Source organism: Oncorhynchus nerka, linkage group LG26 (assembly GCF_034236695.1).
Source record: "Oncorhynchus nerka isolate Pitt River linkage group LG26, Oner_Uvic_2.0, whole genome shotgun sequence".
NCBI lineage: Eukaryota > Metazoa > Chordata > Actinopteri > Salmoniformes > Salmonidae > Oncorhynchus > Oncorhynchus nerka.
In genome coordinates, this window is record NC_088421.1 from 29,203,582 (window position 1) to 29,217,493 (window position 13,912).

General features: G+C 42.2%; 1 protein-coding gene and 1 long non-coding RNA gene across 2 annotated transcripts in view; both read left to right on the plus strand.

Moving 5' to 3' along the window:
• Window positions 1–823: 823 nt before the first annotated feature.
• The window catches only part of LOC115104359 (mitochondrial adenyl nucleotide antiporter SLC25A23-like), a 39,334-nt gene continuing 26,245 nt past the window's right edge, over window positions 824–13,912 (plus strand). Inside the window, exon 1 of the mRNA XM_029625800.2 lies at window positions 824–1,809. Coding sequence (XP_029481660.1) covers window positions 1,591–1,809 — 219 coding nt within the window. The 5' untranslated portion in view covers window positions 824–1,590. The remainder of the gene's footprint in view (window positions 1,810–13,912) is intronic.
• On the plus strand, window positions 1,855–7,006 carry LOC115104360 (uncharacterized). The gene is made up of 3 exons (XR_003859716.2): window positions 1,855–4,327; window positions 4,484–6,187; window positions 6,441–7,006. It is a non-coding gene; the product is annotated as an uncharacterized LOC115104360 (long non-coding RNA).

The following is a 13,912-nucleotide window of genomic DNA, read 5'->3' on the forward strand; positions in this document are numbered from 1 at the left end:
AATACCCTTATATTTTACTGCAAACACTGTAACAAAACTTGGAACTGATTTATGATTTATTTGAACAAGGAAATGTGCCTAAGCTGAAGTATTTAATGCGTTGAACCATCGTAATTATATTGAAAATATCCATCTTGCATCAATTAAGGTTCAAAATGTTATGGCCCCACTTAACTGGGTCTGTGCCCCATCTTGGCTACCCCATTCAAAATATTCTGGACATGCCACTGGTGGAGAGAGAAAGAGAGAGGGAGAGAATCTTTTAGTCCACTTTGGTTTTATTGAGCCACTACTGGTCCATGTCAACATTTTTAGAACTGTGTCATGAGCCTCCCTCCCACTGTCTCTGCATAATCTCTCATATCCCATGCATGCTGACCGGGCGGTTTCCACCACAGTGTGTCAGAGGCGCGTCACGGCGTGCAAACCCCATTATGTATCTACTAATACCCAATTAGAGCCTATCAAGGGGTTCAATGGGGATGGGGCAGCCAACAGCACCCTTTACTTTCACTGTGAAAATGGAGATCACATTAATGTTCCTGCATTACAAATTCAGAATTCAGTTGAATGAAATGTCCGTCAGGTGTTTAGGCCTAAGGATACTGTGGTAGAAGGATACTGTGGTTGCCTGTTGTGTGGTAGAGGCTAGATTACAATTACAGTTTGAGGGATTTGATGCTGGTGTGTGTGTGTGTGTGTGTGTGTGTGTGTGTGTGTGTGTGTGTGTGTGTGTGTGTGTGTGTGTGTGTGTGTGTGTGTGTGTGTGTGTGTGTGTGTGTGTGTGTGTGTGTGTGTGTGTGTGTGTGTGTGTGTGTGTGTGTGTGTGTCATATGAGCAGCTGCAATAATGATAACCGCTATGTAATGAACAGAAGGAAGCATCATAATCTTATGAGAGAGGGGGAGGAGAGGATGGACCTGCAGAGGTGAAAGTAGATGCTTTTTGTTAGGCTTCTTCTCCTACAGCTACACCTAACCACTCTCACCCTGTTCTAACTTCGAACCTTTCAAAGTAAAAGGGAACTCTTTCTCTCACGAACACTCCCACACAAACACCGCATTGAGCGCGTTGTCAGAGATGACAGCATAGAAATTCCACCCGGTATCCTACATGCATACACAAAGCTGTAGCTGTGGTAAAATATAACGAACACCGGGAGCTTGGTTCGCTTCGTTGCATGGGGGACTCACTGCCTATCCAAAAGGCAGAGCCAGTCCCCTGACCAACAGACTAATTCATTTGAATTAGTTCATGGATTTAATCATCGCCGATGTCACGAGATACGTAACGGATACGGGGATTAATATTACAGGCACCGAGAGTTTACACCGCGCCCGGTGTACGACTCGGTATATTAAACCGGTGCCTCGGTAACGAGACCGAGGGAGAACATCAGTTATTTCAGTAAGACTGTCGTGCCATTTCGATATACCATGGTTCCGGGATTTAAATAGGTAGGCTATCGTAACGAAACCCACTGGGAGTCATTAGAACAAAAAGCGCTCCTTCAATTTTCTACGCCTGCTTCGCGGCAGCAGGTTGGGATAATAGCCACCACCACCAGGATTGCACAAGTCTCCATTTCACATGGGCGAAGGCAGGGCTCGGTTCTGCTTTGGTTGGACCCGGGCTCGCTGTCAAGAACAAGACAAAGGTGTGTCGGACCCTGATAGGGAACCGGAAACGCGAGAGAGATGGGCCGAACTGTTCGACCAACTGGACCTCAATAAAGACGGTAAAGTCGACATCAACGAGCTGAGGATAGGACTCGCTGCCCGCGGTTTACTTTGCAGTGACGCGGAGGAGGTGAGAGGAATAGTGATTTTGGGGGTATTCCAATAGACATGTGTATCCCTTGAATTATAGCCTGCATGGCACATTAATTGTGTGTGTGTGTTTGTGTGTGTGTTTGTTTGTTCTTGGCTGAGTAAGGAGTAAAAAGATTATGTCCTGTCAAACAACACAAACGGATCATACAGTATGTATGACATAGACCAGGGGTTCCTAAACTTTTTTTTCTGATAGCAAATTCATCAGGGACCCCCTCAAAATCCGAACACAACTCAGACTTTAGAGTGAGGTAAAAAAATAAAATAAAAAACGTTTCATGACGCTGCAGTGCATGCATGGCCAGACTAACCAATACTTCAGCCATGGAAAGTAAAATGTAATCAACAATTGGATGGAATACAATACGTTTTTAGTTGAAAACTGGATCATTGATGGACTACTGTGGATCCCTGTGAGCCTCCCAGGCCCTGTTGTGCGTCTAAGGGTATATTGTAGATTAATAATATTGTATTGTGTATTGTATTGTATTGCACCAACTTCTTCCACAGACCCCCTGGCCAGATCTGTGTACATTTGTGTGATCTGTTGTTGTGACAACTGCTCTACATTTCTTAATGTTTAAACAACACATTTAAAAAAAACAAAATTCTGTTAAAGGTTCGAACAGTGAACATCATGTTTTTCATAACATTTGAGGATATTTGGATGAAACCAGTGAAAAAATTACTGTACATTAACAAAGTTGATCATGAAGTTAAATCAAATCAAATCAGATTTATTTATATAGCCCTTCTTACATCAGCTGATATCTCAAAGTGCTGTACAGAAACCCAGCCTAAAACCCCAAACAGCAAGCAATGCAGGTGTAGAAGCACGGTGGCTAGGAAAAACTCCCTAGAAAGGCCAAAACCTAGGAAGAAACCTAGAGAGGAACCAGGCTATGAGGGGTGGCCAGTCCTCTTCTGGCTGTGCCGGGTGGAGATTATAACAGAACATGTCCAAGATGTACAAATGTTCATAAATGACCAGCATGGTCAAATAATAATAATAATCACAGTAGTTGTCGAGGGTGCAACAGGTCAGCACATCAGGACTAAATGTCAGTTGGCTTTTCATAGCCGATCATTAAGAGTATCTCTACCACTCCTGCTGTCTCTAGGGAGTTGAAGTCTGGGACAGGTAGCACGTCCGGTGAACAGGTCAAGTTACTGGTCCCCTCCCCCATGTCAAACACTTGAATTCAGGGATTACTTCTGTCTTTATTTAACTAGGCAAGTCAGTTAAGAACATATTCTCATTTACAATGACGGCCTACCGGGGAACAGTGGCTTGTTCAGGAACAGAACAACAGATGTTTACCTTGTCAGCTCTGGGATTAAATCCAGCAACCTTTCGGTTACTGGCCCAATGCTTTAACCACTAGGCTACCTGCTGCCCCTATGCAATGTCAAGTAGGGCTGTAAATGTTATACACCAATGGTAGCGTCTTGTAATCTTAACTAATTTAAATATGTAAAGCCTCTTAGGGATCAAATCCCATTAACGGGATCGATTTGACAACATCCAGTGAAATGGCAGAGCGCCAAATTCCAATTGAATTACTATATGCACCAAATTACTGCTACACTTGTTGTTAATCCAGCCAACGTGTCAGATTTCAAAAAGGCTTTACTGCGAAAGCAAGCCATGCTATTATCTGAGGACAGCACCCCATCAAACAAACACAGACAATGGTTTGTCCTCTGGGTTTCACCTGCCAAATAAGTTATGTTATACTCACAGACATCATTCAAACAGTTTTAGAAACTTCAGAGTGTTTTCCATCCGGATCTACTAATAATATGCATATCCTAGCTTCTGGGCCTGAGTAACAGGCAGTTTACTTTGGGCACGCTTTTCATCATGACGTGAAAATACCACCCCTAGCCTTAAGAAGTTTAAAACCTCCATCACATGTGCGCATCATACAGCTTTGTTTACAAACCATAAGTAGCTCAAATAGAACGTGGCAGAACGATACTGGTAACTCAACTTTTCATCTGTGTTGTAACTTATAGCTAGCAAGCTACTTACCATCATGCCGGAAAAAACACACTGTGTTGTGACTGGATGCCATAGTGATAATTTAACATTACACTATTTCCTGACGAATGAAGACATCCGTAAGCAGTGGCTGATTTTCATTTCGGGTGGACAGGATCATAACACCCGTGTGCAGTGCACATTTAGAGCAAAGTTGCTTTATAAATTGGGGAGAACATTTGATGTGTCTTGCCAGGAAGCTAATCATGAAGATGGATGCTGAACCATCATTGACAGTGGATCAGTTTATCTTGCAAGCACTGACCATAATGTAAGTATGAGTCTGACACGGTGGCTGTAACTGTGGCTACTTTGACGGTATATTTTCTGCAACACAGCTGATTGTCACTATATGGTTTTTGTTCTTCCATCCCTAAGCCCCCTACATTGAGTCTGAGAACTGACAGCAAACAGCTGAAATTAAGGAATGTTGTCCACAAAAGGAGTTCTGGTGTGTATAGTATTTGTAATTTACCCCTGAAAATTATATTCTGCCATTCAATTATGTGGGTTGTTGTCTTATATTTGCTGTAGCTTGTGTCATTGGGGCTCTAATGATCTACATTTTAGAAAATTCAACATCTACTCGGTTTGCACATCTTTCCAGGCAACCAACGCAGCAGGAATGCCATGATACAAAATCAGCTTTCCCAAGACAAAGGGGCCTGTGAAGACAGAAAAAAAGAAGGGGGATATGCTGTAAAGCCTGTGAAGACAGATCAAGTGAAGACAGACCAAAGAAAAGGGGATATGCTGTAAAGCCTGTGAAGACAGATCAAGTGAAGACAGACCAAAGAAAAGGGGATATGCTGTAAAGCCTGTGAAGACAGATCAAGTGAAGACAAACCAAAGAAAATGGGATATGCTGTGAAGCCTGTGAAGACAGATCAAGTGAAGACAAACCAAAGAAAATGGGATATGCTGTAAAGCCTGTGAAGACAGATCAAGTGAAGACAGACCAAAGAAGGGGGGATATGCTGTAAAGCCTGTGAAGACAGATCAAGTGAAGACAAACCAAAGAAGGGGGGATATGCTGTAAAGCCTGTGAAGACAGACCAAAGAAGGGGGGATATGCTGTAAAGCCCATGAAGACAGATCAAGTGAAGACAAACCAAAGAAGGGGGGATATGCTGTAAAGCCTGTGAAGACAGACCAAGGAAGGGAAATATGCTGTGAAGCCTGTGAAGACAGATCAAGTGAAGACAGACCAAAGAAGGGGGGATATGCTGTGAAGCCTGTGAAGACAGATAAAGTGAAGACAAACCAAAGAAGGGGGGGGATATGCTGTGAAGCCCATGAAGACAGACCAAGGAAGGGGAATATGCTGTGAAGCCTGTGAAGACAGATCAAGTGAAGACAAACCAAAGAAGGGGGGATATGCTGTAAAGCCCATGAAGACAGATCAAGGAAGGGAATATGCTGTGAAGCCTGTGAAGACAGATCAAGTGAAGACTGACCAAAGAAGGGGGATATGCTGTAAAGCCTGTGAAGACAGACCAAGGAAGGGGAATATGCTGTGAAGCCTGTGAAGACAGATCAAGTGAAGACAAACCAAAGAAGGGGGGATATGCTGTAAAGCCCATGAAGACAGATCAAGGAAGGGGAATATGCTGTGAAGCCTGTGAAGACAGATCAAGTGAAGACTGACCAAAGAAGGGGGGATATGCTGTAAAGCCTGTGAAGACAGACCAAGGAAGGGGAATATGCTGTGAAGCCTGTGAAGACAGATCAAGTGAAGACAGACCAAAGAAGGGGGGATGTGCTGTAAAGCCTGTGAAGACAGACCAAGGAAGGGGAATATGCTGTGAAGCCTGTGAAGACCGATCAAGTGAAGACAGACCAAAGAAGGGGGGATATGCTGTAAAGCCTGTGAAGACAGATCAAGTGAAGACAGACCAAAGAAGGGGGGATATGCTGTAAAGCCTGTGAAGACAGATCAAGTGAAGACAAACCAAAGAAGGGGGGATATGCTGTAAAGCCCATGAAGACAGATCAAGTGATGACAGACCAAAGAAGGGGGGATATGCTGTAAAGCCCGTAAAGACAAACCAAAGAAGGGGGGATATGCTGTAAAGCCTGTGAAGACCGATCAAGTGATGACAGACCAAAGAAGGGGGGATATGCTGTAAAGCCCGTGAAGACTGATCAAGTGATGACAGACCAAAGAAGGGGGGATATGCTGTAAAGCCCGTGAAGACAAACCAAAGAAGGGGGGATATGCTGTAAAGCCCATGAAGACAGATCAAGTGATGACAGACCAAAGAAGGGGGGATATGCTGTGAAGCCTGTGAAGACAGACCCAACCAAAACTGTACGTCATAATTATTCATTTCAAATCAATTGAGCATTTCAGGCACACACAAATTCCAAATACAAACATTCAAAAGTTCACTAAATATAGCATATTTCAAAATGAGTACTTCAAAAACACCAGAAAACACATTGTAGAATGAGTAGATCGCTACATCAACAAATCGATAACGTCATAATTTAGAACAGTGAATAAAATTACATTTATTTCACTACCAATTTAACAAACATTTTCCTTTTCAAAACCCTCACAGGCTACATAGACAGGCTCATGGATCTCCTCTTCAGCAAGGTCACCCTTGATCCAGTGCCTTATGTGGGGAAGATGTGCGAGCTGTCCATCCCAGAACCCATCTGCCCAGTGTGAGAGGCCTGACAAGGAGGAGGCCATACCTGGTTTTGTCTCCAGCTTCAATCTTCGGGGTGACTGAAGTCAAGTGGGTGACTGAAGCCTGCTTGATTGAAGCAGGGTACATGGTCCCCCTCCTCTCCCGATCCCGTCCCATCAATCTCTGTAGTTGGTTGCATTTCCCAAAGCCTAAGTCATTTACTTTTACATGATATGATATCACATTTTCTTTTACGTCGTTTTTTCTATCATTTGGACGGGAGATGAGAGTTACAAATTGTAAGACTCAATGGGGTCCTGTACACTGTAGGGCAGCAGGGTGCCTATATTGCGGTTTATGGCTCTATTTGATTTTTTTTTATGTCAAATGATGTCTCACCATTATTTCTTACCTTTATTTCTCATGAATGTCCATGTTGATCAATATTTCAGATATGCTTGCCTCATGTAAATGAACAAATAAATGTCTGATCAATACATACAATTCTGAACATATTGTCATTTATAATACTAATTCAGAGGCACCAATCAATTGTCCAGTACACTTATTGTATGCTGTTTTCATGTACATTCCCTTATGTCTAAGCTTCTAGGGGGACTCAGACTTGACTAATTCTGCTGAAGAAGTGTATCAGTGAACAGTATTCTGTAATTAGATACAAAACAATAGAAATGCAATTGTGTATTGCTGCTGTTTGACTGATATCTAACAGTCCATTATCAGCTCTTTTGAGAACATTTTGTAGAGAAAATGGGTTGAGGAATACTATTTAGGGTCAGAATGACATGTGGCCCATTGTTTACCTGGTCATCATTGACATGTGACCCATTGTTTACCTTGATACCTGAGCTGTCGTTCAAGGCGAGCACATGATATAAGCTCCCCGCCCACTCAGCCTGTTCTTCCAGGCTTCCTGATAGTTAGAGGTGGGAGAAAGGGTACAATTTCTTCAATTCTGAGCATTTTAATAGTGTAAAAATGTTATGAGTGATGTTTCGGTCATTCAAATTTTTACTTGAGAAATCGGATGACTGTGCGGGACCTTTAAAACAGTAAGACAAAATAATACAATTCCACATGGACAATGCAGAACAGGGTCCTATTGTGTATGGTGGTCCCATAGATCTGGTAAAGAGGTCAATCGAACTTGAACAAAACAATGGAAACGCGTGGGGGAAAGGGCTCCTCATTGCCCCCCAGCAAAATTAGCCTACATTTAGGCTATTGTTTGTATGTGTATTTCACACTATGTTGGGGTAAAAATCGGAGAATAATACTTGTGTAAGATGCCAACCCCAACACGACGCTAAATTGTAATTATTTCGCCTCTATGGCCTACTTATTGCCTTACCTCCCTAATCTTACTACATTTGCACACACTGTACATAGATGTTTCTATTGTGTTATTGACTACGTTTGTTAATTCCACGTGTTAATGTTTGTGTGGCACTGCTTTGCTTTATCTTGGCCAGGTCGTAGTTGTAAATGAGAACTTGTTCTCAGCTGGCCTACCTGGTTAAATAAAGGTGAAATAAAAAAATATGTTAATGTCATCGTTACCAATTAAATGCATTACAGTTAAAAACAACTTGGCCTACCACCACCAATTTCTATGTGCTAGCTATGCTAATCAGTTTATAGCAAAAGTTAGCATTTAGCAGTCACTTCTTCTAAACCTGAAAAGTGACATCTACATGTTATGCAGCAAAAACAGCCAAATATATCCAAATTGGATTTAAGTAACCGCATTGTGGGCCTGTTACAATACATAAATCATTACGGATTTGGCCAATATCCACTTTTTTTTTTTTTTTTTTTTTATTTTTTAACAACAAATCAATACATAAAGCACATGAGGGAACACAAGCATACATAGATTACAAACAATGGACAATCGAGCTAGGGGTGGGGCTGGGGGCGGGGCTAGGGGGTACAATATCACATTACAATTACACAAGGACCTTAAGGGACATGCATATACTTACAATTCTAACAGCTTTTTTGTTAGTAGAGCATTTAACCGTCTTAAAATACAGTTCAATTTCTTTTTGTAGGATACGAAAATGTGGTTTTCTGTTTGTAAATTTACATTTGTGTATATGAAATTTGGCCAAAAGAATAATGAAATTAATTACATAAAAATGATTCCGCTTATTTCTATTGTATGTAAAGAATCCAAACAGTACAATCTCTCCACAATAGTGTAAAATCTTCATAAATGTGTTCAATTATAAACCTACTGATGTCTTGCCACAGTTTTCTTACATGCATACAATGCCAAAAAAAGATGCACAACTGTTTCTGGGTGGTCATTACAAAAGGAGCAATTTGAGTTGATGTTTTCCTTAAACTTCTTCATATAGTGGTTGGCAGGATAGTATTTATGAATAATTTTAAAGGAAACTTCCTTAATTTTGTTAACAAGTAGGTATGTTTGTGGCAACATCCAAACTTTTTCCAACAGATATTATCAATAAATCCATTCCAGTAAGGCATGACATAAGGTATAGATACAACATCCTGCTGAAACAAGGATCGTATAGCTCTGTTGTTGAATGGACCAAAAGAGAAACAAATCTTTCCTACTGATGAGTCAACAGGGTCAATAGAAGGTAGGCTCTGAGGGTCAGGTCTTGACATGTTCCTGAATAACATAGCAACACCTGAGGGAATGGCATCTAAAACAATTGCAAAATCTTTAGGTGTTACAGGGACCTTGTAAAGTGATAAGAATTCTTTATAACTGAGTAAAAGACCCTCTGCATTTACCAGTTGGCTCACCAATAGTATATTATTTCTGAACCAATATTCTAAAAACAGAGAGGTATTTTTATACAATATATCCCGATTATTCCATATATAATATCTGTGTGGAGAAAAATTGTGTTTATAAATTAAGGACCATGACAAGAAAACCTGCCGATGAAAAGCAGAAAGTTTCACTGGAACTTTGTCAATATTATAATTGCAAAACAACATGAAGTTAAGGCCACCAAAAGTAGAGAAGACATGATGAGGAATACAATTCCAGATAGAAGTGGGTCTTCTTAGGAATTGTTTTATCCAATTGATCTTGAAAGTATTATTTAAAGTAGTAAAATCCAGAAAATTCAGTCCACCATTCTCATAAGTGTTCATTACAACAGTTTTCCTAATGTAATGGGTACGGTTTCTCCAAAGAAAGTTGAAAAGCATCTGGTCTATCTCCTTGCTTATTTTACGGTCAAGATATAAAGATAGAGCACCATATGTTAGTCTAGAGATAGCCAATATCCACTTTGTTAGATCAGATTTATTGAAAGTGCGTCAATCTGAACGTCTGCGTTCCATTGACTCCTTTACCGCATCTATTGCGTATGACCGCTAGGGGGAAATGACGTTCTATCTACTGCAGTCATAGGTTGAATCTCAAACAGAACACTTGGCCCTTTATCGAGTGGCCACTTGCTGTTGTGTTCGATAGAGCTCAATTGAGTCTGCAAGTGTTTTTGCCAAAATGAGTATTGAGACGATGCGCACTCGACATCTCAACTGACATTTATCAATATTCCAAAATTCTAAATCCATTCGCAGGCATTGTCTCACACAACCTGTCTTGTGCATGACTCACTCGCTATGAAACATGGGCACTGGGACAGATGCATGCGCTGATAGATAGTGAAAAAGTTGTACAAACAAAACAACATATCTACTGCACAAAAAACACTGCTCAAAAAAATAAAGGGAACACTAAAATAACACATCCTAGATCTGAATGAATGAAATATTGTTATTAAATACTTTTTTCTTTACATAGTTGAATGTGCTGACAACAAAATCACACAAAAATGATCAATGGAAATCAAATGTATCAACCCATGGAGGTCTGGATTTGGAGTCACACTCAAAATGAAAGTGGAAAACCACACTGCAGGCTGATCCAACTTTGATGTCATGTCCTTAAAACAAGTCAAAATGAGGCTCAGTAGTGTGTGTGGCCTCCACGTGCCTGTATGATCTCCCTACAACGCCTGGGCATGCTCCTGATGAGGTTGGCGGATGGTCTCCTGAGGGATCTCCTCCTAGACCTGAACTAAAGCATCCGCCAACTCCTGGACAGTCTGTGGTGCAATGTGGCGTTGGTGGATGGAGCGAGACATGATGTCCCAGATGTGCTCAATTGGATTCAGGTCTGGTGAACGGGCGGGCCAGTCCATAGCATCAATGCCTTCCTCTTGCAGGAACTGCTGACACACTCCAGCCACATGAGGTCTAGCATTGTCTTGCATTAGGAGGAACCCAGGGCCAACCGCACCAGCATATGGTCTCACAAGGGGTCTGAGGATCTCATCTCTGTACCTAATGGCAGTCAGGCTACCTCTGGCGAGCACATGGAGGGCTGTGCGGCCCCCCAAAGAAATGCCACCCACACCATGACTGACCCACCGCCAAACCGGTCATGCTGGAGGATGTTGCAGGCAGCAGAACGTTCTCCACGGCGTCTCCAGACTCTGTCACGTCTGTCACATGTGCTCAGTGTGAACCTGCTTTCATCTGTGAAGAGCACAGGGCGCCAGTGTCGGATTTGCCAATCTTGGTGTTCTCTGGCAAATGCCAAACGTCCTGCACGCTGCATAACCCCCACCTGTGGACGTCGGCCCCCATACCACCCTCATGGAGTCATTTTGCAGGGCTCTGGCAGTGCTCCTCCTGCTCCACCTTGCACAAAGGCGGAGGTAGTGGTCCTGCTGCTGGGTTGTTGCCCTCCTACGGCCTCCTCCACATCTCCTGGTGTACTGGCCTGTCTCTTGGTAGCGACTTCATGCTCTGGACACTACACTGACAGACACAGCAAACCTTCTTGCCACAGCTCGCATTGATGTGCCATCCTGGATGAGCTGCACTACCTGAGCCACTTGTGTGGGTTGTAGACTCCGTCTCATGCTACCACTAGAGTGACAGCACCGCCAGCATTCAAAAGTGACCAAAACATCAGCCAGGAAGCATAGGAACTGAGAAGTGGTCTGTGATCACCACCTGCAGAACCACTCCTTTATTGGGGGTGTCTTGCTAATTGCCTATAATTTCCACCTGTCTATTCCATTTGCACAACAGCATGTTACATTTATTGTCAATCAGTGTTGCTTCCTAAGTGGACAGTTTGATTTCACAGAAGTGTGATTGACTTGGAGTTACGTTGTGCTGTTTAAGTGTTCCATTTATTTTTTTGAGCAGTGTATGTGTAAGTATATCGTCGCTAGTGATTTCATCAACTGATTTATCTTGTTGTAGCCTGCTTGCTGCTCGCTAGCTTCACTGACAAACACAGGGATTGAATGTTAGCTAGCTAGCAAAGGATGTTGGGAACTGTACTGAGAAACACTGTGTAGCTTGTAGCTTGTCACTTATCTACGATAGTTTCACAGATTGCTGATGAAGTTGTTGACATGTTCCCAGCAGTCAGTCCGTAACATTGGGTCAGCTAAAAGCACAGCACACCAGCAGACTCAATAAGGGCAGAGCAGGCTGTTCGCGGATGTCACTTGCCTTTCTCTGCCATTTTTCCAACTTAATGACGTACAGAGCACTTTATTACTATACATTTTTTAATTGAAACTTTATTTAACTAGGCAAGTCAGTTAAGAACAAATTCTTATTTACAATGACGGCCAAACCCGGACAACGCTGGGCCAATTGTGCGCCGCCCTATGAGACTTCCAATCACGTCCGGATGTGATACAGCCTGGATTCGAAACAGGGACTGTAGTAACGCCTCTTGCACTGAGATGCAGTGCCTTAGACCGCTTTGCCACTCCGTGGCAAATCATTTGAAAGATGTATATAGAGATATACTAACATTACAGAATTGTTGCGTTATGTACAGTATTTGAACAAAAAAAATCCCCTTTTCCCTTTATGATGATGATCGTGACCTGTTAGTGGTAGTTTTGTAATAACAGCACTGTGATAAAAAAATATATATAAAATACATTGTTTTTCAGTAAGGGATTAAAAAATATATATTAAAAAATTGTGTTAAAAAATGGTTGATCTTGTTGCGGACCCCTTAGGTACCTTTTATTATTATTTTTATTTCACCTTTATTTAACCAGGTAGGCAAGTTGAGAACAAGTTCTCATTTACAATTGCGACCTGGCCAAGATATAGCATAGCAGTTCGACACAAACAACAACACAGAGTTACACATGGAGTAAAACAAACATCAGTCAATAATACAGTAGAAAAATAAGTATATATACAATGTGAGCAAATGAGGTGAGATAAGGGAGGTAAAGGCAAAAAAAGGCCATGGTGGCAAAGTAAATACAATATAGCAAGTAAAACACTGGAATGGTAGATTTGCAGTGGAAGAATGTGCAAGGTAGAGATAGAAATAACGGAGTGCAAAGGAGCTAAATAAATAAATAAATATGGTAGGGGGGAGGTAGTTGTTTGGGCTAAATTATAGATGGGCTACGTACAGGTGCAGTAATCTGTGAGCTGCTCTGACAGCTGGTGCTTAAAGCTAGTGAGGGAGATAAGTGTTTCCAGTTTCAGAGATTTTTGTAGATCGTTCCAGTCATTGGCAGCAGAGACCTGGAAGGAGAGCCGGCCAAAGGAAGAATTGGTTTAGGGGGTGACCAGAGAGATATACCTGCTGGAGCGCGTGCTACAGGTGGGTGCTGCTATGGTGACCAGCGAGCTGAGATAAGGGGGGACTTTACCTAGCAGGGTCTTGTAGATGACCTGGAGTCAGTGGGTTTGGCAACGAGTATGAAGCGAGGGCCAGCCAACGAGAGTGTACAGGTCGCAGTGGTGGGTAGTATATGGGTCTTTGGTGACAAAACGGATGGCACTGTGATAGACTGCATCCAATTTATTGAGTAGGGTATTTGAGGCTATTTTGTAAATGACATCGCCGAAGTCGAGGATCGGTAGGATGGTCAGTTTTACTAGGGTATGTTTGGCAGCATGAGTGAAGGATGCTTTGTTGCGAAATAGGAAGCCAATTCTAGATTTAACTTTGGATTGGAGATGTTTCATGTGAGTCTGGAAGGAGAGTTTACAGTCTAACCAGACACCTAGGTATTTGTAGTTGTCCACATATTCTAAGTCAGAACCGTCCAGAGTAGTGATGTTGACGGGTGGGCAGGTGCAGGCAGCGATCGTTTGAAGAGCATTCATTTAGTTTTACTTGTATTTAAGAGTAATTGGAGGCCACGGAAGGAGTGTTGTATGGCATTGAAGCTCGTCTGGAGGGTTGTTAACACAGCATCCAAAGAAGGGCCAGAAGTATACAGAATGGTGTCGTCTGCGTAGAGGTGGATCAGAGACTCACCAGCAGCAAGAGCGACATCATTGATGTATACAGAGAAGAGAGTTGGTCCAAGAATTGA